The sequence below is a fragment of the Clavelina lepadiformis genome, chromosome 7, assembly GCF_947623445.1.
Source record: "Clavelina lepadiformis chromosome 7, kaClaLepa1.1, whole genome shotgun sequence".
Lineage (NCBI taxonomy): Eukaryota > Metazoa > Chordata > Ascidiacea > Aplousobranchia > Clavelinidae > Clavelina > Clavelina lepadiformis.
In genome coordinates, this window is record NC_135246.1 from 3,257,660 (window position 1) to 3,282,408 (window position 24,749).

General features: G+C 35.7%; 2 protein-coding genes across 3 annotated transcripts; both read left to right on the top strand.

Annotated features, from left to right (window-relative positions):
• Nucleotides 1–2,050: 2,050 nt before the first annotated feature.
• Nucleotides 2,051–12,204, top strand: LOC143465087 (transcription regulator protein BACH1-like). Of its 2 annotated transcripts, none has more exons than XM_076963241.1 (17): nt 2,051–2,197; nt 3,181–3,302; nt 4,197–4,318; nt 4,606–4,747; nt 6,020–6,105; nt 6,199–6,242; nt 6,476–6,519; nt 6,674–6,821; nt 6,961–7,028; nt 7,389–7,492; nt 8,277–8,426; nt 8,741–8,894; nt 9,366–9,461; nt 9,779–9,889; nt 9,972–10,109; nt 10,461–10,602; nt 11,322–12,204. In XM_076963241.1, exons 1-17 carry the CDS (start codon nt 2,128–2,130, stop codon nt 11,612–11,614), a joined length of 2,034 nt encoding a protein of 677 aa, XP_076819356.1. In that variant the 5' UTR covers nt 2,051–2,127; the 3' UTR covers nt 11,615–12,204. The 2 variants fall into 2 exon arrangements, with proteins under 2 accessions (XP_076819356.1, XP_076819357.1); XM_076963242.1 differs by having other exon boundaries at nt 7,392–7,492.
• A 2,320-nt stretch (nt 12,205–14,524) lies between these two features.
• LOC143465086 (uncharacterized) lies at nt 14,525–24,607 on the top strand. The gene is made up of 21 exons (XM_076963240.1): nt 14,525–14,675; nt 14,785–14,973; nt 15,340–15,469; nt 16,883–16,997; nt 17,356–17,380; nt 17,502–17,574; nt 17,700–17,794; nt 17,966–18,065; nt 18,133–18,227; nt 18,323–18,418; nt 19,053–19,134; nt 19,845–19,952; nt 20,278–20,403; nt 20,565–20,668; nt 20,886–21,021; nt 21,522–21,680; nt 22,068–22,283; nt 22,512–22,712; nt 23,547–23,752; nt 23,893–24,083; nt 24,199–24,607. The coding sequence occupies exons 3-21, from the start codon at nt 15,404–15,406 to the stop codon at nt 24,462–24,464; spliced, it is 2,460 nt and encodes an 819-aa protein (XP_076819355.1). The 5' UTR covers nt 14,525–14,675; nt 14,785–14,973; nt 15,340–15,403; the 3' UTR covers nt 24,465–24,607.
• The last annotated feature ends 142 nt before the right edge of the window (nt 24,608–24,749 follow it).

The following is a 24,749-nucleotide window of genomic DNA, read 5'->3' on the forward strand; positions in this document are numbered from 1 at the left end:
ATGGATAGAATTTTTGGGCCTAGTGCAGAAGTTCCCAAACAATCACAAGATGCCTTTGCACACCGGTACTGGACCCTTAACTACTAGCCGTGACGTCATCTGGTTGTGGACTAGACCCGAATTTTTGATATCTTCAAATGTTTTGATGTGAAATCCAAAAGTCATTTAAGTGAACTTGTCATCACTATAACTCTTTGGTTTGTTGATTAATGCCAAACAAGTTGAATAAAGGGAACTAGTCTATTTTGTACTTTGCCTTATAAAAATGTATGATGCCATACAGTATATATATAGATAGCCTATACCAGGTTGGAAAGTTTGCTGTTTTTAGGTGAGAAATCCACCGCTCAACTAGATGAAATAATAGCCATTATATGCGCAAGTAACTCTAGTCTCCAGTGCACTTGATAAACTTTTCAATCTTATTTAAATATGCAGGTATATATGTGAAGTTGAAGCTGGCACACTTTATGTAGCGTTATAGCCTATCCCCATACAGTCTAAGCTTAACCGAAGAGTAGAGTAAATTTATTACATTGGGTTAACTTTATTGGCCAATGCCTTATAGGCTACTGGTCTACTGTAGACCAGGAGTGTCCAAACTTTAGGTGCTCTCGAACTATATTTACAATGGCCAGGTGAAAATGATCAACCAATTTAAAGAAGCTCTTGTCAGTGGCTAAATTTATAATCTGTTTAGTTATATAATAGTAAATGGTTTAACTCATAAAATGTTTAATGCAAAGCAAAACAGCTTCCTTGTATGTAAGATGAAACAAAAAACTAATAGTAGGTAAAAACCCTAACAATTTTTATTGATGAGTGATCGACGTATTGGACACCCCTGCTGTTGACCATAAGCGTAGTTCGTAATTGAGTTTTCACCATTTGTGCAACCTCCCTTATTAGCTTATTATTCTTAATGAACGAGTTTGACCACTCTTAAATTTGAAAAACTAGAATGATATTGTCATAGGCACATCTACTTACATTTTTTATGGTTATGAAAAGTAAGCTTAACATTTAGTTAAATGATGATCAGCACAAGTATAGTATTGCAGCCTTCAAGTGGACAAAAGACATGCCAATGATCGTGATGATTTAGGAGCATAATTCAACGACTCTTTAAACAGATTACATATGTTTAATTTAACTTTGTGTCCTATGCCAGTAGTTAAATGCATCTTCATCTTAATACTCACCTACTTGGGTGTTAGTGTGTATATAACAAAAGCATCCAAGTTGATGCCATCACAACCTCATAGATGAAAGGTTATAGAAATACACGTGACGGCAGTAAAAAACAAGTGTACGGTATTGTGAATACAACTAACCTGCTAGAACCATTAGACCAACATGTGAAGTTGAAAATGGTTACTGTACCATAATTTAAGATAACCTACTGTATTTGGCTGGCCTAGGAGAGATACTTGGCCTAAATAGTTGTTACAGCTGGTCAATGTTATGTTTAATTCAATCATCACAATGTTCTCCTGTGTGGAAAGTTTGTATGATACACCGGAGATCTCCGGTGTGGTGAAAGAGCAATTATCGTTTCACCGTTAGTGCAAATATATCACCGTCATAAAATCGTATCACGAGCAACATACATGTACAAAGATTGCAAGTGCAGTAAAATTCCCTTTATCTTCATCCCCTGACGATTGTAACTTGACAGTGGCACAGATAAGTTGGTGAAGTCAACAGCCTTAGAATCGGCTCCATTTATTAAAATAAGAATTACTATAGTTGCGGTGTAATATATTTAGAGTTTTAATACTGGAGTTGCGTAAATCTCCTTGTACGCTAAAATGCAAGCTTTCCATACAGGACTGTTGTCTGTATAGTATATACTGCTTTCCGATCAAACAAGTTTTGATCTTTTTTACCAAACGGGTACACAGAAATGTCATTTTAATTTATTACTAAAAATATCTGATATTTCCTAGTCACATTTTTATACTTATTTGCTGCCCGTTTTACTAACTTCAGATTAATCAACTTTGAGTTAACAAATGTTTTTCATTAACCAAGTTCTTACTGTAATTTATGTTTGTAATGTAATTTTCAGGTATATTTCTGTCCATAAGCATGTAACTTTTGATGTAATGTTATGCTCTAAACTTTATGAGAATGAGTAGTTGTAAATCGTCATCGCAAGTTGTGGTCACAGTTGCTGAGCCTATTGCAAGCTCCGGTAAATTGTCATATATTGTATTATGTGATGTCATATAATGAATATTGTCATATATTGTATTATGTGATGTCATATAATGAATATTGTCATATATTGTATTATGTGATATTGTTAGGACTGCGAACTTAATTGATTTTTATTTTGGTTCAACTTTGAGTTCACAAAAGTTTTACAAGTTTGCATTTTGCATGTTCAATTAAATATTATAGCTCATGTTTGAGTTCGACAGACTTATTTAGTTAAAGTTTGAGTTAGATGTCAAGTTTTGCTTAGCATCAATCTTGGATTGTTTAATGCAAGCTGCAAAATTTGATGAACTTTTTATCGCAGAACTGTTATAACAAACTACGATTATGCCATATAGAATGGATGCATGCCATATAAATTGTAAATGCAGAATTAAAGAATTTGAATTTAAGAATTTTTTCCAGTTTCAATTTGGCAAATTGATTGAGTTCTTTTGAGTTTGCAGCCCAGAATATTATACAGAACATGTGCTATATATGCTAAAGGCATCATTTAGATAAATTTTATTTTCAAACTATGCTTATTCTTTTGTGTCTAACTATTTTTTAAGGCGTTATGCTTGCATCTTTTTATAAATGTAATATAAGTAAATAACGTTTCTTGTTTTCTAATTGCATAGATTCACGTCGTAAACATTAAAACCACATATATCAAAATAAGAATTATATTTATGTCATTGTAGACCGGTTTTGAATTTGCTGATGTTGTGTTGTGTGATGTGCATATTCAAGTTAAATGAATGCATGTTGTAAATTTTGCAAATATTTTCTGAAAAATATTTGGTACTTATGTATTGCTGTTTTATTTGTGTTAAACTGCGTAAAAAAATGTAATAATATATTACAGTTATTAATTTACGTTATTTATTAAAATCGTATATAAAGTTTGTTGGATTTTTATAATATGTGTTTCATATATACTAATTAATGCTAAACTATTGTATGTTGCGCTTGCAGACAACTGTGAAGTAAAACCCCAATATGTTTATGAATCTCACATCCACCCCCACAATGTGCTGGCAACGTTAAATGAACAGCGGAAGAAGGGACTGCTTTGTGATATGACTGTAATTGTTGAGGTATGATAATTAAAACTTAATGCAATGAGTTTTACCCTGAGTTGTGAATGCTTCTGTTCGACTTATTATTGAAAGACCCTGTGTGATAAACTTGCACACTGTGGCAGGCAATTTATAGACTACATGGAGCTACAAGCATGGAGCTGCTGTTTTCGTTTTTACTTGTATAGTTGTTGGGTTCCAGTTGTGTGCTGATTGGATTTTACTTCAACAATATAGTGATGTTAGAAAAAATCAACAGTAAATATTAGTCTCTGAAACTCCTTGTCTTTTTTGTGCGAATCTTTCATGTGTCTGGTTGGCAATTTGACATGATTTGGTAACATTTCACTTTCAATGAAGTCAAAAATTTGAATTCACTTGAATAAATAACAAAATTTGTTGTTTGTTGTCTATTTAGTTTGTGATGTACACCAAAGCGGTGTTTAGAGTTTCTTTGGCAATCGGCATCTGCCTTGCTTTTGGAGATAAGGCCTTGTAGCCAAATGAAGTGTTTATGTGGGAGTGAGTCATCTAAAATATAGAAAGAAAGATGCGCGTGCGTTCTATCATGAATGTTCTTGTCATGTTTGTCAGCATTACATCTGCAGGAAATAGTAAAAGTCATGTTTACATGACTGAAGTAAAGTTATGGCCATTCATGTTACTGCCATTGCTTGGTCGTTGTTTGTGCAGCCATCAAAAACTTAAAAATTGCCAATGATAGCTAAACTAAGACATCATTAATAAACAAGCTATCATCTAACCATCTGGCCTTCGTTAGATAAGACAGATTGTGTTGTATTGTAATGGAGTTCAATGAATGTAGTAATTTGTAGTAGGCTATAATAATGTCTATTAATTTAAAAAAGGTATTTTACCTTGGTTATTTACATTTCAGTATTTCTGTTGCAGGGTGTAGAATTACCCGTTCACAAATGTGTTCTGGCTGCCTGCAGTTCTTACTTCAAAGGCATAATAACTGACCCGGCCAACGTGAGCCATAACATTGTTTTGGAACTAAGCAGCATATCAAGGTAGGGCATGGTGGAAACTTGACTCCTTATCCTTTAGTTGAGTTTGAGCTCTTAACTTTGTATATTGCGCATCATTGGATATTGGCTCATATATTTTTCAAATCGTAATAAACAGAGCTATAAAAGATACAGCTTGACGGCTTTCTTCATATATAGTCCTACATATTAATCACAGTACGTTCGTATTCCACCCATGGTGTCAAGCTTTTTGGACAAATATAAGCAATATATCGAATCTCTTATGCATAGATAAATAATATGTAATTTCTGTTTTATTTAAATGTAAGGGTCGGCATGGAACATTTGCTGGAGTTTGCATACACATCGAAGCTCACTCTGTCAAAGGATAATATTGATTTTGTTTTAACCGCAGCTCGGGAGTTGGATATACAGAATCTTGAATATTCTTGCCTTAATATATTGAAACAAGTAGGTTTGAGTGGTGTTCATTATCCCAGTAACATTGTCCTGTGGATTCAACTTATTTTTGTTGGCTAATGGCTATGCAACATACATAGTTACATGCTTGACTTTGGCTAATTAGTTATCTGAATCTTGAAGTTCTGGTGATGTTTTACTACTAAGGCTCTGATGATAATTTTAGTAACTTTGGTACGTCGGACTAAGTATTGTACTACACTACACTACACTCTACAAGGTATGAGTATAACCTCTGGCGCTAGCTATGCGATAAATATATAACGAGTAAGCCAGGAGCTGGCACAATAAACTTATTTGCATGATTATGAGATAAATATTTGTGGTTTTACCGCTTTAAGTGGACGCCTATCAATTGAAGTTGTCACTGAGGTCAGAATAACTCACTGGCTTTACTTTAAAGTTTACATGACAGTGTAACTACAATAATATTAAAATTGAAGCGTTGGCATATATACGTAATGTTATGCATACACTGTTTTATAACGTACATCAACTTTCAATTAGGTTACCAGAGTTTAAGTACCCATAAGAAGTGTTTTTCTTCAAAGCATAGCATCCATAGCAAGTGTAATTATTGTCCTTCTAAAATAAAAACTGCCATTAAGTCTTGCATTATCATTCAGTAACTATCTTTTATTTTAATTTTGGATTGCATACTTGGCTTTAATCATTGCTATAAATAAGGGTGTTTAGCCAAAATCAACATAAAGACTCATGTAATTGAGCATGATGTCAGATTCCTTGTTTTAGAACTGCAAGCGTCTGCGTTAAAACTTTTAACCATTTACGTCAAAACTAGCACTGCAGAAAAGTTTTCAATCAAACTAAAGCATTATAGGGTCAGATTTTGTGCAATTGTTGTTTAAATTGTTGTCAGGTAAGTTTTTAGATGTCAAAACTTGTAGTAATCAAAGACAATAATTCTTTTTATGATTATATTAAATGATAATTACATTTAAATATAAACATGCACTAAAACTTGTGGTTTGACAATGTGGTGTTTTCGTTTACAAATAATTTAGGAAAATTGCTCAGCAAGAATATATTGCACTTGCATATATAGAAAAAATATGATATAACAATACGTACAAAAGAACATTTTTTCATTTGGCTTTGTTAGTGGTTTATTGCAAGATAGTCAGGTTAAGCATATGCTACAAAGTTAGTTTTTGACAAAGCTCAACGTAATATTTCGATATGATTATGTTACCTTGCAAAGTCAATCCACCATGCCAGTGGTCTCTATCAACTATTTTGCAGAAACTACTTCAAGAGTCTTGTGGGCTAAACAATCCAACAACATGCGTAGACAGCAAAAAAGCTTGTAAGAACAGCACTATATCACGGTGTGTGGAGATTTTGCCACTGTTTTGGGGTTCTATTTATTTGTTGTACCAATACTTTAATTTGTTTGCTTATACTTGTATTGCTTGTATTAGGAAAATACTGACCAGTGAGAAATCTGAGCAAATCGCAAGAAAAAGTAGGTTTTCATGTTTTCACTTGTTTGAAGTGAGTCAGTTTGTATAAGTTTTGTCAAACTGTTGATCTATTTACATTCAAAACAATAATAAAAAAGCAACACTTTTTTGTCTGTTTTATTGTAATATTTTAAATACTGGCTTATTTCTATATGAATGATGTGATTTGTGGTAACTTGAAAGTTTCTTATTGAAAAAGTTTCATATTGAACTAACAATAACTGCTTTGCTGCAGAATCAGAGTCAAGTTGCAGTATGCTGACGAAAAAACCCACAAAAGTATGTAATTTCTCTTGACGATTCTCTATCAAATTTTATTCTAATGTTCCATTTATTCTTAAGGTCTTGATTGAATTGGTATTGGTATATTGGTATACACCCATTATTTATACTATAGGAGTACATGTTATGATAATTTCTTCTTTTTTGATAGATTGCTGAAACCCCAGTGACAGATTGTGCAGTATCGTTTCAAAATACTGGTGATTGTCCGCTTATGGCTCAACTCAGTCTAAATCCAAAGCCAACAGCACTAACCCATCCACTTGACGTGAAAATGTGCCAAGTAACGCAAGCACTTGGTACATATCTTAAAATAGATGTCTCTATAACTCTGGATTTTTTTTTAGATATTGCAGTTTGTACAAAAGAGCCTGACTAATATAGATTGTTTAACGTTCATGTTCACACAATTTGAGTTCTGTTTTTATTTTCTTGCAGGTGCGAAAGCCATGTCTCAGTGTTACGTTGCTGATGCCAAAGCATTTTCAAATGTGGATCAACAGCAGGTTTGTATTCTGCAGGGTATTATTGATATGCCGTTTACAAGGACTTATATACGTCCCTACAGCAAGTCATCTTTATTGAATATAAAGAGCCCACCCTACTTTATCGAAATAAACCGATTCAGCAACTTTAGGTCGAAACAAAGTTTATTTGCTAGCTAAACAGTGTAGGCCTACTTCTTAGTTATTAACTAAGTTGACAAACCAATACATGAAGAAGCTAAAACGTAGGAAATACACACATACTAACATACATACACGGATAACAATATAAGGAATACAAAGTAGGCAATACTTGCTGGAATTACAACATACATATGGCAATGACATTACCTTAGTGTTCATCCTTAAATCACTGTTTAGCAGAAGTTGGTGGGGTATTTGTTGCCACAGCGAGACCATTGCACAATTGATACATATGGATGTCGAAAAATACAACCATCCTGTGCACTGTCCTCCAGTAGCAGGTTAGTCGGTTGAAAGCTTTGATTTCAGTGTAGCGTGTTTAAATAAGATTACTGACAACTGGTACCGTGGTATTTACTTGTTGTCCATTTCGGTATATTATGTGCGTCTCATTTAATTGAGTAATTTCTATGGAAAGACAGTTTTATTTCTTTCAATTTTAAATGGTACATACCGGTATATATATGTAAGACACGCAAAAGAGAGAAAAGCTATGCATAACATATAAGAAAATGTGACAGCATAATATTTAGTATAAAATAGCTATGATGCTACACCAAAGGCAATCAGAAAATAGTTATAAAAAGTTAAAACAATTTCAACACAGTAATTATTTCTCACAGTAAAAGCTTGTTAACTCAACTTTGCTTAACTTAGAATTCCAGTTAACTTAGTATAACTTTAATGGTAGTGACACAATGCCTGTGTGTGTATATTAGGCCACGTCTTAGCATACACCTGATGAAGCAAGCACCTTATGCTTGCGAAAGCTCGTGTAGGAGAATTGAAAATAAAAGTTGACTCTATAGACTGCCACATTATATTTTATATAATGTCCATGTAGCACGATTATATCAAGTATACATTCATCACCAACTTCAGACAATTCAAAGTTAACAGATCCCTAAACATAAGTTAATGGGTTCCTTCAGCTTCATGTCGTTGGGCTTCCTCTAAAATTTGGTTTAATCGGTTCTTCAAACATTTTGCAGGTGTAATGTGCATACAATCCTTAAAAATGTTATATATTAATCATGCTCATTGAGATTGCTTTTATGTGTTTAGCAAGGTGCACTATGACTTGAAAAGAGAGACTCTGTGCCCAGACTTCAAACCTGTTCACACATTACCATACAGTCCTTCATTGACAATGTCTGCATGTAATTCTGACACTGATGAAGCATTGTCTGCGGACGATGACATTGACAGAAATTAGTAAGTTGCCTGCTTCATTATTCAGCTAACTAAAAAGTTTATGCGAAATAACAGCAGAGGTAGTTCATGAATCTACCAACTCATTTATTTTGGATCTAGATTTTGATTCTATTCTACATATCGGATCGTCAACAATTATAGGAGCTCCTGGTTTAGGCGATTTTGTTGTTTCGTACAATTGTTTGCAAATTTATGCGAACGTAAAATTTTATAACAAATGAAATGACAGAGTTGTTTGTAACAATATTTTTACAATTTATCTGCACAAAATACGTAAACATCACCTCAAGTTATTATTGTTTTATAAACTTTAGCAAATGTTCTTCTGCAAATGATGCAGCAATGTGCAGCAAGTTGAGGAAACACCCTGACGTTGTTCTTCCATTTTCAATAGAAGAGATAACTCAATTGCCACGGGGCGAGTTGCAGGAATTGCTGAACAAACACCCGAACTTGAGTAACCAGCAAGTGAGTTGGTGGCACCTAACTTGAAAGATTTAAATCATAGCAAGCTCGGTTATATTTATTTATCACGTGATTATGTGCACCAATGTTTCATCTAAATATGAGCGGACGGTGTACAACAAAAGTCCGCCTACTGCGCATGAACTGTCACAGTGAAACCCCCACAAAAACATATCTTTATGTACGTAAGACATGGTAAATACTGTTACTTCAATTTGGTTACTTCACTTTGGATATTACTTCACTCACTGCTATTTACGCAAAACAGCTGTGTTCTTTTGCAACCGCTACGAAAACGTTGGTGTACAATCCTTTTTACAAGAAAAACGTCTGGGAAAAATCTGGTTTTGTTGTTTGTACTCAATAATGCTGCATTCTGTACACATCTTCAAGCAGACAATGATAAAAAGAACGAAAAAGTGTGTGATGTACTAGCAAAGCATAATGTCCCGAAGTACCAAGCTGTTTTGTTAGATAAGTGCGATGCATGAAATTCGAAGGCGGGGCAAAAATCGAATTGCAGCTCAGAGATGCAGAAAACGAAAAATGGATTGTATCCGTGCATTACAGGTGCTCTGTGTGGTACCAATAAATCGTTTCAATAATATCGATGGACGATATATGACAACTAGTTATGTTCTTGTTGTTTATTTTTGCTCATGAATATACTTGGTGATAAGGGAAAGCCATCAACATTATTACGAAATAAAGAAGTCTTGCTAAAATTATTGTACTTTAAACAAAGCGTCAGGAGTTTTACTATGAAAATATAACTTTATTATTCTATTCCACTGGAATTGAATCACTGTGTACAGCTTTCAATGATTGAAGGATAGCAATGAAGGTTTATTGAAGTAACAATCTGTATAATAAACTGTTTGTTGCAGTGTGAGCTGGAACATCTGCATAAGGAGCACAGTCAACTTATGACAGAGCGGAGATATGTGAAGCAAAATGCTTGTAAATTGGCTGAGGTGTTCCGCAAACGTTACAGACAGGTATACTAACACGATGTATGTTTATTACAAGATCACCACATTCTCTGTGCTATTTTAACATCGTTATTACTCGGCAATTTAGGTGTTTTCTGGCATATGTAAGCCAACTGAACCTAGCTCATCCAAAAATTGTAGTGGTTCAAAAACGTTACCGGAAACTTCAAAGGAATCTGACGGGTCAAATGAACATATCATGGCATCCATGGCTGAATACTTTGAAGTTTGTATTTCATCGGCTAATTTTGACATTATTATACGCTGATTTTATTAAAATTATAATACAGCATTTACAAAGCGTCCTGTACCCCATAAACGAGAATCTGGGCTGCCACACACATTCAGTTCTACCCGTAGCATAATTACTGCAATTTATATGGTACCGAGTAGAAATATGAGTATTTTTAGAAGCATTATGTCATATATTTGATCTATTGCCACATTGGTCCCATATGATAGTGTGATATCAGCAACTAGTATCCACACATCAAATAATGTTCTTACCAAAAAAGAATTCGAGCAATGATAATTATGTTTAATAACATGGCCTCCAGTTACCGGTTTTAATCTCCAGAATGAAGCTACGCAAGCCGGCGAACTCGCTGATAGGCTCGGAAAGCTGTCATCAGAGAATTTGCCTCCATTCTCATTATCATGTCCCATGCTGTCATCTTCGGAGATAGTGGTCGTATGCGAAGATGACGACAATGATTCTGGTATGTGTTTGCGACGCTCTTTATTTTGCTGACTCATCGTCAACTCCCTTGTTACATCACGTTCGGGTTATCCCCACACCAGCACACACTGACCTTATATAAAAACAAAGGCAATGAAGTTTGTTATTGAAGCAGTTTATTTTGGGCCGAAGAGTTCATGGAATATGCTGTTTGTCTGCTTATTGATTAAAAAGACGATTTAAACTAGGCTGCCACTATTTCACCACAAAAATTCGTGCGTTCAAAGCTATTTTCACAGGTCCTTGTTAACCTAGCTTAAATGTTATAATGTAGTAACCTAAATTTACCTTTTAATTTAAGCTTAACTCCAATAAAACATTAAATAGCTAAAATCAACTTTTACATACCCATTCTCCTAACCTAACCGCCCATCTTTAACAACTGGCTACGTGACCTAAATACGGTGAATTGGTCACTTCGTATCTGGAATGTGCTTTTTGCTTTTTTATTTTTTTTGCGTCCTTTGTCAATGCTTTGCCCAAGAGCACCACTGCTACCGTCCATCGTAATTGTGAGCCCGTTTCGCTAATTGGGTACGTAGACAGGGTAAACACAGCACGTACCGTACAACAAATTGTTTGCCAGCAAAATACTCCCTAAAGCTAATATCGCTGTAAAAGTTTTCGCCCAAATGCAATTTTCATGCGAAAGCTTCGTTGTCCGATAGAAATATTACTATGTCTTTATTGTCTGCATAGGTTCAACATTAAAACCTTACAGTCCTGGCGTGTGCTCAAGTACCTCCTATAACTCCGAAGTAGCGGAAAGTCATAACGAAAATTGGGACAAATGTTCGCTCCAAGAGATGTCGTGTGAAGATTACGGCTACCCTCGGCAAGTAAAATGCATCTCGGGTGAAGGCGCGGAGCGTAATTTCGTAACTTGCCAGAAAGCCGCCGAAATCTGTTCAAACAACAACGTAATGGACGTAGACGCGTACAAAGGAGATTGTGCTGAAATTTGCCTTGTGACCAGACATGAAAAATCATGACGATTTGATGGCGTTGAGCCGAAGCTTTTGTATAACGAGAGGTACGCGCTGCTATAAGGCCAAGTGCAGCCGGTTGAAATATGAAGGTCCATAGCCGCAGCTCGTTGAAAACTTATCTGTAAAGATATGTTAGTCTTATGTCGCACGGACACATTATGCGTTGTGCTTGCTCAACAGAGATAGCTAAGTAAGCCTAGTTTCTACGCTATGAAGAACCTTTAGATATGTTATTGAGTGTTACATGTTGCACTTCAAGTTGAACCCTGTACATGACTCGATGTTTGACGACCGTGGCAGACGATTGATCCTGTAGATAACGTTTGTATCACATTGTAATGACTTTACTCGGTTATGTTTGACTACTTCAAACTGCTTTTTTCTGGTCGTGACAAAATGGTGGTTCTATTGTGCCTTAAATTTATGTTTCACGTTTGCTGTAAAATTATGTTGAATTAAGTATTATGCAAATGTAAACCTTGTTTTGACCAGTAGAACTCGTGTAATGTTAAATGAAGTTCTGTTGAACAAACAACAACGATGATCGCTCAGTTGAAGCAATGATGACAAATAAAACATCAAACTGAGCAAAGTGAATTCAACAATGGTTTTTCGATCTTCCGCTTTCTTACTCATCTGGAAGCATTCATCAAACTCTCTTATCTTCATTTTATTTTCATAAAGTGACAGAGTTTTAAAGCGCATTTGGCACTATTTCCGGCAACCAGTAAACATTTTTATTCTTGATTACCCTATCAGAGAGCTGAGGTTACATGTTGGTAGGCTTACCATACGTCCCGTTTTAGCCGGGACAGTCCCGCTTTTAGAGGCTTTGTCCCGGCGTCCCGATCAGTCAACTAAAAGTCCCGCTTTGGCATTTACTGAGCCAGCATTGCCCCACACTACACGAATATTAGCATGATGTGATTGGTTTGTTTAGCCAATTTGCTGAAAAGCAATACCCGATGCGTGTTCTTGTTTCGTTGTGTTAAATGTGAAAGTAATTGTTACATCATTGTAGCGGGTAATTGGTCCAGTGGTGAGTTGATTGTTAGCGCATTCGCTTGTTCACTGTTCAGTAATAGTAGGCTAGGAGGAGGAGGAGATGATCTTTTTGCAGTTAGGTTATTGAAAGAACTTATTTCGTACGGTTCCGGTACTTGTTTGCATTTTCTTCCGCTTTTCAATCAAAAAAATATGGTAAGCCTACATGTTGGCATTGTAAAAAAATGACTAAGTAAGCTACTAACATCCGATTGAACTAACCTGCTGTTAAGATCTAATCAATTACTAAATTTGAAAACATAAAAATAGATAAATGTAGTATTATGCAAAATATCTTCAAATGTTGAAATGTCCCGTTTACAAACCAGCATCCCCTCCTTTTCTTAAATATTAACAGATTTTTATAAAGAATGTTTACAAATCAATCATGCGTTACGAAAAGAAGCCAATCAACAAATCTTCTTATAACGGCGCAACTTTGCCGAATTTTGAGAAATGAATAAGCTACGGTGTACGACTTACGAAGTTTGTCCGTGTTGTTTAAGATTAAGGCTACTAGCCCCGATTGGTGTTAGCTTCAGGATTTATTTTTGTGAATTTCGAAAGTATTAGATATTATTATTACTATTATTAGTATTATTATATTTCGAAATTACGAGAGTACGGAGCATGTCGTGACAATTTGTCTAGTTGTGGTGGACTCTCAGAAATTCAAGATTGTGTGCTTTAGGCGAGCTTGGACCTTGAAACAGCCATAGTGGAAAGTGTGGCACCTGCACGCAGGAGATTCAACGTGTACGTCGAATTTGTTTATTTTTTCACGCCAATCTATAATAAATAAATAAAGAATTTAGGCTTCAGTGTACGCCATTACCCCAAAATTTACGTTTTTGTACGCACGATTTCTCGTCGAAAACTGCAGTACTTTCTATAGCCTATATAAATCAATAGGTGCGGGCAGCAGGCTGGCAGGCATAAGAAAACTTTTTACTCACCGGCAGATTGAAAGCTTGCATCTTCATCCAGGCTAGGCCTGTAGATCCGTACTGTGGGCTACATACCTGCATTCACACATTAGGCCAATAAGATACCGGTCTGTAGGCTACATAGGCTATATCACAAATCTATCAGTTACAGACAGGCAAATTCATGCATAATTGTTACACAAATCTTCTGTCCCAAATTTTTAATGACTATTTCAGCGAAATCCAAACAGAATGTACACAAATATAACACTAGGTCATCACAGAACAACTTATTCTTGCCCCGAACCAAAACAGTATAAGGTAAAAAAAAGTTAACAATAATTTTTGGAATAAACTACTAAAAAATATAAAAAAAATTAATTCTCATAAATATTTCTCATACCAATTGAGGAAGTGGACTTGTGCAAGGGAAGTGCTGTTCGGAAAATTGTGAATAGGGTGATGGATGTATGGTTGTTGATTTCGCATCATATTGTTATTGATTTTTGATTTAAATAATAATAAAAATCGCTAATATCTTTTTTACATTCTCTGATTGGTCCGTAATGCACGTTTTTACCCTTGGGGCCTTGTTACATTTTTCCCGTCCAATTTGTGAAAATTATTGTCGATAACTACTAATATGTTTGCGACCAAATATGTTTTTTCTATCTGTTTTAATTGCTTTTCTTCGCAATAGAATCTGGGGCAGATGACCGTTAGGTATTTTCACCGCCCCACACCAATCGTTTATGTTAGAATTATGTTACGATCCTTTTTAGTTTTTTAAATGGTGAAATAAATTTTCTCTCTCTCTATATATATATATATACCAGCTATGGAACTCATAGTAAGTCTAACGTAATTCATAAAGTGCATAATGAGTGTTCGTTTCGACTTAGGTTGCTTGGCGGTAACCAGCAATATCAGACTATAGTTTTGATTGACTTTCAGACTTAGCACTTTATGTAGCTTATAGGCCTATACATGACTTTTCACTGCTCAATTTGTCAGTGTGTGGAGAACACGGTTATATCCAAACTGCAAAGTATGGCTGTTATCGCGAAGACCGTAGGTGTGCAACAAACCAGCTGGTGTGTACTTATGGCCGTAACCCGTTGTTTCCTTATGGAAAACGCGACCTTTTTTAGTGGAAAAGGAAGTTCTAGAAAAAATAGTACTTGTGTCTCTTTTTGTTTTTAGAGGTTGCTCTTCTTCCACTGAATAACAGGCAGGTCGTTTCAGCCTGCCACTGTGCAATATCACTGCAGCAAAAAAATCTTGGTTGTGCCCCTACAATACACTGCTGTCCAGACTGCTATCTTTGGGGTTTTCTGAAAGATTTCCATTTTACGGGCCAAGCATAGTGAAAAATGTGACACCTGCACACACGTGAGATTTGTCAATGTGCACGCCAAACTTTCTATCTCCATGCCGATTTATAATAAATAAACAGAGAATTGTGGCTTCAGTGCACGCCAATACGTCATCATGTGAAAATATGTAGTTTTGATTTCTCGTCGAAAACTTTCATACTTAAGTTAAATAGTTAATTAAGTGCCAGGTCTGTAACAGACATTGGTAATCGTGGTTCTTCAAACCTCTCAGTCATAGAACATGCAGACGAACTTTAAAACATCTGATATCAAAAAATTCATTTGTTTTGTTTTAATAAAAACTTAATGTGCCATTTATTCTTTTATATAGCTTTTTAACTTTGTGATTGCAATTTAAATGCAATTTTTTCATTATTGTTAGTGTCATGTAGAAAGTTCTCAAAAAAACTTCATAACAGTCAACTGAAACATCACAAAAGTTATCAATGAATGAAGAAAATCGTAATCGAATACATGCCTGGTTGGGACAACAACCTATAAGCTTACCTATGGTATGATTTGATTTGCTTGATGGTGTTATAAATTTATGAATGAACGGTGTTATGGTATAAATTTTTGTCTGTGTCGTAAGAAAAAAGGTTTTGTGTATCTTTAACTTGGTGTTGACTGCTCACTGCTGAGAGCTATTTTACGGAGCAAATCTATGGAGGCTATACAATGAAAGCTGGTTTGCTTCCAAGTTTAATAACTATGAAAGCATGACCTGAGTAGATGCACATTTAGCTAAAATTGCAATTAACGCATGTTTTCTTGTAGTCCTTCAGTTATTATTTGAGAATTTAGTAGGTTAATTTCACTTGTGTTGTATGGGACATTCTTAGTAAACATGATAGTTTTTTTAATATATGTGTTGACCTAAAATAAACAGATGCTGTTGACACCAGGCAATACTAAAACCAATTGTTATATATATTATAATGAAAAAATCTTTTAGCACCAATTTTTAACTTGTTTTGATGCAAATGTTGTTTGGAACAGAATCTAAGGGACACAAGTTCTGGTACAAATCAACTTGAAATTTCTGTGAAGTTTAATCACAAAAATTGAATTAACACAATTATAGTGTTTGTAAGCACACATAGAAATTATTGGGTGTTTACATTAATTATGTTGGTTATCCCAGTTGGATTTTTTCAAGTTGAATAAAAACGTTTATGTGTTGTACAGGATATCATTTCAAAGTTATTTTCAATTTGTCCCTTATAAGTCAGCATAATAAAGTAAAGCTGCAAGTAAAATAGAAATGTTCACTTCAAATGCTGAGTTTTGCATTTCTTTTTCCAAATAATCTTTGTAATATTATGTTATTTCAAGTTCATTGAATCATATTTAGTGTAACCTGTAACTTAGTTAATAAACACTTGTATGTTTTTTATGAATGACAGCGAATAATCTTGTTTTATTGAAGAAAAAAGTGGGAATTTTAACTTTTGAGACCAAATTCATAAACTACACCCACTCTGATACAGAGTAATTGATAATTCTGTTGAATCGAAATCTGATAATTATTACATGGCTATTTTTGTATGCTCCGTACAACACATTTAAATTTATTGATTATGTATTGATTAATTTAAATAAATTGACCAATCAACATGTTTTCCAAAAATTTATGGTTGTACAATACAATATGTGTCAACTTTACATTTTAGTCTTTATGTGTACTCGCTCAATATCAATTTCTTATTTTGTGGCTCATTGATTTTTTATCATTGTACTGTATCATCATCCATTTTGTTTTGTGGCCTGCAGTTAAAAAAATTTGGGATTTTTACTTTACTAGGGATATATATTATATAGATCAATACATTGCATGTGTTTTTGTGTCATAATAGTAATTTGTCATGATATTTATTCAATAGACATAGCCCTACAGTCGGTTATGTTCACTTTTGTCGTTACAGCATGTTAGCCTGGAGCCTGCAGGAGATCTTAAATCACCATCATTTGCCTCTGAAGATGCACTTAAAAACAGACCAACGGTACAAACAAATGCACCAGCATTTTTTTCAGAACCTGGTGAGAATGTTTGACAATTCAATGAACTTAATGCAGTTTATAGTTATTCTCTCAATGCTAGGTACACAACTTGCATCTATGTTAGTTAGATAGTTAGTAATTTACATGTTGTTAATGTGGATAGTGTACCTGTAACCATATAACTTTAATTGCAAGCGTAACACTTTTAATGGTGATCTTGCATACATTTTCTTTATAATATTCTCCTTATAAATTTGTTTCTGTATTGATGTTTTGACATCTTGCATTTGTGGCTAAGCCTTTTCTAACAGTAGATGTGTAGAGTTTTTGGTTATTTGGATTATGCAGTCAGTACAAAGTTTAGTTCAAATTTTAACCTTGTGTTGTTGTTTTGCAGATAAGGCTTCAGTGCAATCTTCCAGGTAGTTTTAGTTATTTGTGTAGTACGTACATAATACAGTAGTATGATAGTCGGTTTAATTGTGGTGTTTGTAATCTATTTCACAAAATGTGCAGTTAGTGTTAATGTTTATTTACTTCTAGGAAGAAAACCAGTGTTACACATGTGGCATCACCTTTGAAAGAAAGTAAAATAGCTGCTGCAACCAAAATTCAGGTCGAATTTAATGTTACATGTGGATAGCTTATCATTAAACATGTACCTCTATTTGCAATACATATTCTTAGTGAATAAGTACCCATAATAATGCCCAATTAAACTGTAGTTTTCTTTAACAATAGGCTTCATGGAGAGGTTTCCTCGCTCGATCACAAAATCCACGCGCTATTGAAATTCGACAAGAACTTAGAGCGCGTCGCACTGAACAATATATAAGGTAAATAAACAAATATTACAAGCATTCATAAGCTTACCTTATTAGCAGAATGACTTCAACTGTAAATAGTTTTGATAAATACTTATATTTTAATCGAAAACGACTTGTTTACATATTAGTTAAAAAGCAGTATCTTTTAACATTTAATATATATGGTTACTAAATTTACAGTTTAATATGCAACGAGCTTCAAGATATTAAGTCCAAGCAGGATTCTGATAAAAGAATGAGGGATTTACAAACTGAAGCAATTCGCTTCATGTGGACTCAGGTTTCCTTGTCGTCTATTGTAAACTTTGTTCTTGTGAACATTTTGGTAAGTCATAATGCTTAATTAGATTCGTCAACTACAAAAGAGATTTCGTGATTTTGAACAGAGTCCCAGACTTCAAAAAAATAAGCAAACATCACAAAACGAATCAAAGGATTCAAGGTGACAAAAGACTGCTAAATATATATTCATTATACCGGATGTATTGCAAACTTGCATTCTTCGCTAATTGTGTTGTCTTCTACTTATCACTGCAGATTAAAACCATGCAATGATGTTGTTGGTAAAAAACTTGGAAACAGTGAAAATTTGAATCAAGATGAACTGTCACATGTTAAGGACTCAATTGATAAGTATGTTATTTGGTTTATATCATGTGCTGTACATTTGCCATCTATCTAATGAGTTCTAGCAACATGCGTGTTTAGTTTTGCAATTTTTAAGTTGAAGTTATATGAATCGTACATTGCCAACGTGTGTCCAACTGGGGTAAAAAATAGATCTAAGTTTCAAAAAAACTGTCGTTATAAATATTAAAGTGTTTTTCAATAATCTTTTTATTTTCTGTTGAAAAATTAATTTTTAATTCCTCTTGGAACCAAACTTTGATTTTTACCATCATTCATTTTATTGAAATGTTTTCAGCAAGGGTCAGTTTATGTATCGCTAACGGAGAAATTTTCTGTTTCATCTTTTAACTTTTTACAAAAAACTGCTTTGAAAAAAAGAAAAACTTTTGAAGAATTGTAACAAAATTTGGCTGCAATGAGTATAGTATTGCTATCTATTAAGACTGCATACACAAACGCTTTAACGAAAGAAAGTTGAAGTCTGAGTGTGTCTCTTGCCTTGTTTTTGATCTGAATGTACTCCAATGGTGAAGAAGACTCCGTGTTTTATTTTAGCTTGACTTGTTCTTCATTGTCTCATATATGGCATGGGGCAATGAAAAATCTAACAAACACTTCACCCTATTTCACAAATTAGTGATGCGTCAGTCAAGGACAATCTTGATGCGGAGAAGGAGAACGAAGTTATGAAGGAGACCGTTCAACAACTTCAATTACAGGTGAAGGCTTCTATTTTCAATTAATATACACCATGCAATATCAACAGTTGATGCAAAATACATATTGTTAGGTATTTATGCAGTTTCTGCTTGAAAGCAGAATAAGGCATTACCACGCTACTATCGTATTGAATTAATTTTTTCAAGAAAATTTAGTCATTCCCGATACTTTCCACATGATTTTTTCAGGGTTTTGAGAAGTATGAGCTCAAAAGCTCGTTTTACTTAAATTTCTTCTTGATACCAATTTTAGCATTTGCTGTTCTTTTATCATAGACCAATGTCTAATACACTCGCAAGGAGTGGGGTCAAATATGTTTTGACCTGGAGTAACCTTTAGCACCGCCACAATGAAGACAAAAATTACACTTACAATAGAATTCGCTGCACAAAAAATACCGCTATAAAGTACCAACAGAGCACCAAACAACTCCTTTTTTCGAAACAGTACCGCATATCGATACCATTGGACGTCGGTACATTTTTTTGCCAAGTACCGGTACCGTTACCAACGGTTCTTTCAAAGTACCGACTGGCCATTTTTGCCGAAAGGTATTACATGAACACGCAGTTACACCTGTGCGCAATGCACTTGGATTTGTATTTGAAGTTTGGTGAATAATGCTAAACAGTCTAACAAGTTTCCATTTCTCCGTATAATTTTGATTACTCAGCATTTAGTGATGTATTTAAAAGATGTCGATGTTCAGGTTATCCAGCTTCAGAATGCACTTCTTAGTTTTTCTGATAAGTTCCTCGATGTTGAAAGTGAGGGGAAATGTGAGGATGGAGCAGCAACTGAAGAAAATTGCCACCAGGTTTATTAGGCTAATGTCAAAATTGGCAGGTTTTTTTACCTTCTTTCCATTATGCTGTTGATACCGCTGCCACTAGGATATGTTACATTGTTGTCGCATTCACATATTAAACACAAATTTATGTGAAACATGTTCTGAAACACCTTATTTTTTATTATATTGTTTGTATCGTATATTGTGTTTTATTTCAGTCAAAAAGAAATCCATGTAAATGTAGTATTATAACAAGCTTGGCAAAGAGTAATAATGTGGCGTTCATGAGAAGAGTATAGTTTTTGTTTTAGCATAAAATACAAAAATAATTAAATACGGCATATGACTGCAGGCAGAGGACGATGGGTTGTTGGAGAGTGTAGTCGTCAAGGAGATATCACCGACCACTGACGTCACAGCAGTCGATTCAACGAAGGAAGAAAAAATTCCTTCTAACGCTCCGAGACGATCCTTAAAAGTAAGATTCATATCTTGGTAGAGCATCCATCTGGCATTTACACTTAAATCTCTTGCGAAGAAGCTCTATGTTTTTATTACTTTTGTTAGATGTGCTCTGTGTCTTTTGTCGCCATTATTTAAATAGGCTTTTGTTGTTGTATCATTTTCTTCACAACAAAGGAGATCTTGCTTGCTTTGGACTCATCTCTGGTTGAAAAGGAATTATGGTCTATCTGTGAACAAGCTGCTTTGTCACTTAAGTCAATTAAAACAATTCCACTTAGGTACATTTCACATTTTATCTACCGGTACCTTTGGTAGCTATATTTCTGTCATTTTGTTTTCTGTGCATTTATAAATACTGTTGAATTCGTTATGAAGTTTCCATGTCATGTATTTTATGTCACTCAACTTAATATTATAGGATTGTTGCGCAAAATTAGTAGATACGGCCGGGCTATTATTTTTGTGTATTTATAAATGTTGCAAGAAATTGTGCAGGTGCGTCTCCCTGGATACAACATTTCTTCGCAAGGATGGGACCGTGACATTTTCCCCAACTGACCTTCCCATAGAGGCGGTGTACTTGGCTCCCGAACAAAGCCAGTGCGAAGGAGCAAAAACAACAACAGCAAAGGTAGCACAGTGTAGCGGCAATTGGATGGATATTTGGGAATAGTGGTTAAATGGTAGATTGAGTCACCAAGGAATGAAATTACAATGGAAAATTGTATTCCGTCAAGGTTACTCTTAAGCAAAGTTTCGGCTCACAGCTTTTACCTCTTCGGCACGACGGTCTTTGTAATAATAGCGCGGCATCAGGAACATTACCTTTGTGCAATGTTTTTAATAAACAGACCCAAATTTGGGTGAGGAAATAACGAACACGATTGCACCCATCGAGAAATGCATACGATTGAAAAGAGACCCGGGTGTCGGGTGGTGATGAATTGTCATCGCCGAGTGTAAATCATTCAAAGACTTCTCTTAGTCTGAAGATAAATATTTCTTTAACATACCGGGCGATGATACGAGATGCACTTATTGTGTTGAAGTTGACGTCCGTTTATTCTTTTAAGCAAGCTTTTTTAATTAAAAGCTGCACACATGTGACGTAGTTTTGTAATTTTGCCACAGGCCCGCGTATTTGGCTTGTCGGTCACTCTTTGGTCCGCTGCCGACCATAAAGTAAAGGAGGGTTTGGCCCCTTGTTTGTCAAATGAATTTGAAACCCTTCTTGTGAAGATGTCAGACGAAAATGCGACCGAAAGGGCTGATCTCGACGCAGTGATCAAGGTATTATGAACCGGGATGTGATTGACATGGCGCGTATTTTCTACTGTGTTTATCCAATACGAGCCCAATCCCAATTGCAGGCTTCTTTAATAACGATGATAAAAGCGAGTATAAAGCATCAAACCGAAGTAGCCGCCCTTTAATTCATGAATATTCATGTTTCAATATAGACAGATGCACAAACAATGCTAAATAGTCATATTGCAAAAGTTTATCAAAATAATTAGTGCGGTTGCATTGTTTCTCTGTCGTTGTGTATTATTTAACCACTATTGGAAAAAGCACATTGTAAAAACCAGTCGTAAGAAACGCAGCAGCAGACGAGCAACATCAAATTCATGTTCTGAACAACTTCACAAGCGTTATTAGGAAATGTGCTGTACGCAGATGTGTCAAAGCCACCATACAGACGCACAGTCCAACTCTCTTGAAATGTGCGCGTCGTTATATGCTGAGGCTTGCGACTTAAAACGTTGCCGTGGCAAGCGCATCGGTGATAGTCATTTGAAGGAACTGGTATCAAGAGACATTGAGAAGCAGCGAAATTATTTTCGCTCAAATGTGGTCGACCAACTGAATAATTTCACCTTTCAACTCAAACCGGTAATGGTGGTTACGTTTACATTTTTTGTGTCTTTATTCGTTTAAGTTTCTGGTTTCCATTGTTTAAGAATGGACATGATAAAGAACATTTTTCGGCATGTACTCAATATTCTTAACGTAATTGCAACCTGTTGTTAATATAGACTAAAAACGAAATAGGTTTCTGTGTTTCAAAACTTTAATTAGTTTGTGTAAAACACTCAGTGAACGTGGTATTTGCGTATGTAGGCTTCAGACCGTGTACTTCTTCCTAAACCGTCGGCAGAAATAACACCACACGAAGCGCTCATGCATGAAATACGCAAAGGCAATGAGTTAAAAGATGTTCCGGAACCTGTCGTTTTCACTGTGAAGGACCTTTATGAGAAAAATCCAGAGTTGCTTCAGAGATTGAACGTCTTACCCGGTCAACAGAGGCGCAATGTTCGGGTAAGTTTTGAATCGGTGACGTCAAAATTAGAGTCAGACGAAGCGTAGGTCGTTGCACTGCAAATTAAGCAACTTGATATAACCGTCTAACTTCAGTATAGACTCGCGGTCTTTTAAGGGGTTGTAGGCCCATCCGAAGGCCTATCTTAAACAATGCAAAGTAACATTTTTCAATTTGCATTTGCTACTAAACGAGCCCGGTCACCTAGCTGAGTTTTTGTATCCACCGAGATGTAGGATAAAGCGACTTAATGCATTTTTTGAGCAAATTCTCACACCAAATGCTTCAACTTTTGAACAACTTTTTCCCTCACATTTTTCCAAAAAAAAAACAGCCAAAAAGCCTTAATTTTGAACCAACACAAAATGTCAACTTTAGCCTGGACCTACACTCAACAAACGCCACAACAACAACAAACCATCACAAATTAACGTCACATGCGCACTGGACCGGAACCATTTATACTTTTTCTATAGTGACGTCTCGCACAACACCTTCGTCACAATCGCCGTGTTGCCCTTTCATAACTGGTCAAAATGCTATTGCAGGTCCTTAAGACTGGGGGTTTACGTTTTCTAAGTCAGTTAATAATCTACGCTTAAGCCTCGAACAAGCGGGAATTGCCCGAAGAATGAAACCTTATTTTATTTTCGATAATTATCTTTTGTTTGTATCGACTTTCTGTGTAATTATCGTAAACGACAGTTCGTAACGATAAATTAGCTTTAATTTTGACGATGCAACGCTCTGCGGTCTCCGGCTGTGTTATACAAAATCAAAACTACGTATTCACTCATTTTCCCAACCGGACACTAATCAACCAATTATTATAGACCTTGCAGTCAGCGCTTCGTCGGCGGAAAAGGAGCGAACCGAGGCCGCCGTTTCCTTCGCCCCCAGTCGGGCTCCGGACCGAGTTGAGGGGAAGCGATGGCAAACCCGGAACGAAGAGTTGTAGCGTCATCTTGCGGTGGCAGCCTGTCCAACCTTCCCAAACACACGGAAGTTCTGCTGGAGCAAATAAGATTGTCGGTTATAGGTGGGTGTTGAAGAGATGCGACCTATAAGCAAAACAGTGGTTTAAACGGTTGACGTTTTGTCGTAACTATTTCCAACGGTGAAACGTTTGATGAATGACTTCACTAACCGAATTATGTTTTATTCACGATTTCAAAACAGGATTTATGTCAATGGCCAGCCGAAGGGTATAGTTACCGGCGGAAAATGTCGGGCATTACTAGACGGACTCCGCTTTTCCGCCCAATACAGGATCCAGGTGTGCGCAGTGTCCGGAGTAGGGGAATCGGATCCGTCCAATATCGTGATCGTTCACGCATCTCACCCGGCTCCCGTCGAAGCCCATCCTCGTGGCAAGATTGAGTTTTTCAAAACAATTTACTCTTCGCATTTTAATTATTTTTCGATAGTTTTACTGTTGTTTTCATTTTTCCTGGCCTAAGTGAGCAACTACGTTTCTTTTCGCAGAGGAAAACGACAAAGGTAGCAACGACATCGTGGAGAGAGTGCTGCGTCGTTACGGCATAGAGAAAAGCGTTTCTCGTGCGGTAAGTTCGGACGACCAATGTCCTTTGGGCGAACCAGATCGCGAAGAAGGCTCAAAAAAGTTTCCAGAGAGGCTCCAGACCTCTCATACTGATGTGACGTCAGACGTCAGTTCAAGCACAGGGGATAGTATCACGCCCCGTTCAAAGGCGTTACTCGACCAATTGAAAGACGAACTTCTCCTATAGATGTCACCTATTACTATGCAGCAATATCTATATCGAGCACCTCGTCACTGTAGTTATTTTTTTGTATTTTAGTTTTGCTATGGTGTAGTGCGTATCATACATCGATCGTTGAAATAAAGTATTCTCGTAAAAGTTTTTCTTAATATTTTCGATTTATTAAGCCGGGATTGGCTTTACTGCGATAATTGAGAACAATTTTCTTGCAGCAGAATATTTTTTCACAAGTTACGTCATTTTTGCGTTTAATACGACAAGTAAAAAGCTACGGTCGACTGCAACAAACAA

Bases quoted from the DNA above. Each gene is read 5' to 3' on its own strand.
- LOC143465086 (XM_076963240.1), top strand. From the start codon at position 15,404: ATGAATGAAGAAAATCGTAATCGAATACATGCCTGGTTGGGACAACAA. The intron at 17,575-17,699 runs GTCGAATTTAAT...CTTTAACAATAG, and splicing joins CTGCTGCAACCAAAATTCAG to GCTTCATGGAGAGGTTTCCT. The intron at 20,404-20,564 runs GTAAGATTCATA...TTCACAACAAAG, and splicing joins CTCCGAGACGATCCTTAAAA to GAGATCTTGCTTGCTTTGGA.
- LOC143465087 (XM_076963241.1), top strand. From the start codon at position 2,128: ATGAGAATGAGTAGTTGTAAATCGTCATCGCAAGTTGTGGTCACAGTT. The intron at 3,303-4,196 runs GTATGATAATTA...TTTCTGTTGCAG, and splicing joins ATATGACTGTAATTGTTGAG to GGTGTAGAATTACCCGTTCA. The intron at 4,748-6,019 runs GTAGGTTTGAGT...ACTATTTTGCAG, and splicing joins GCCTTAATATATTGAAACAA to AAACTACTTCAAGAGTCTTG.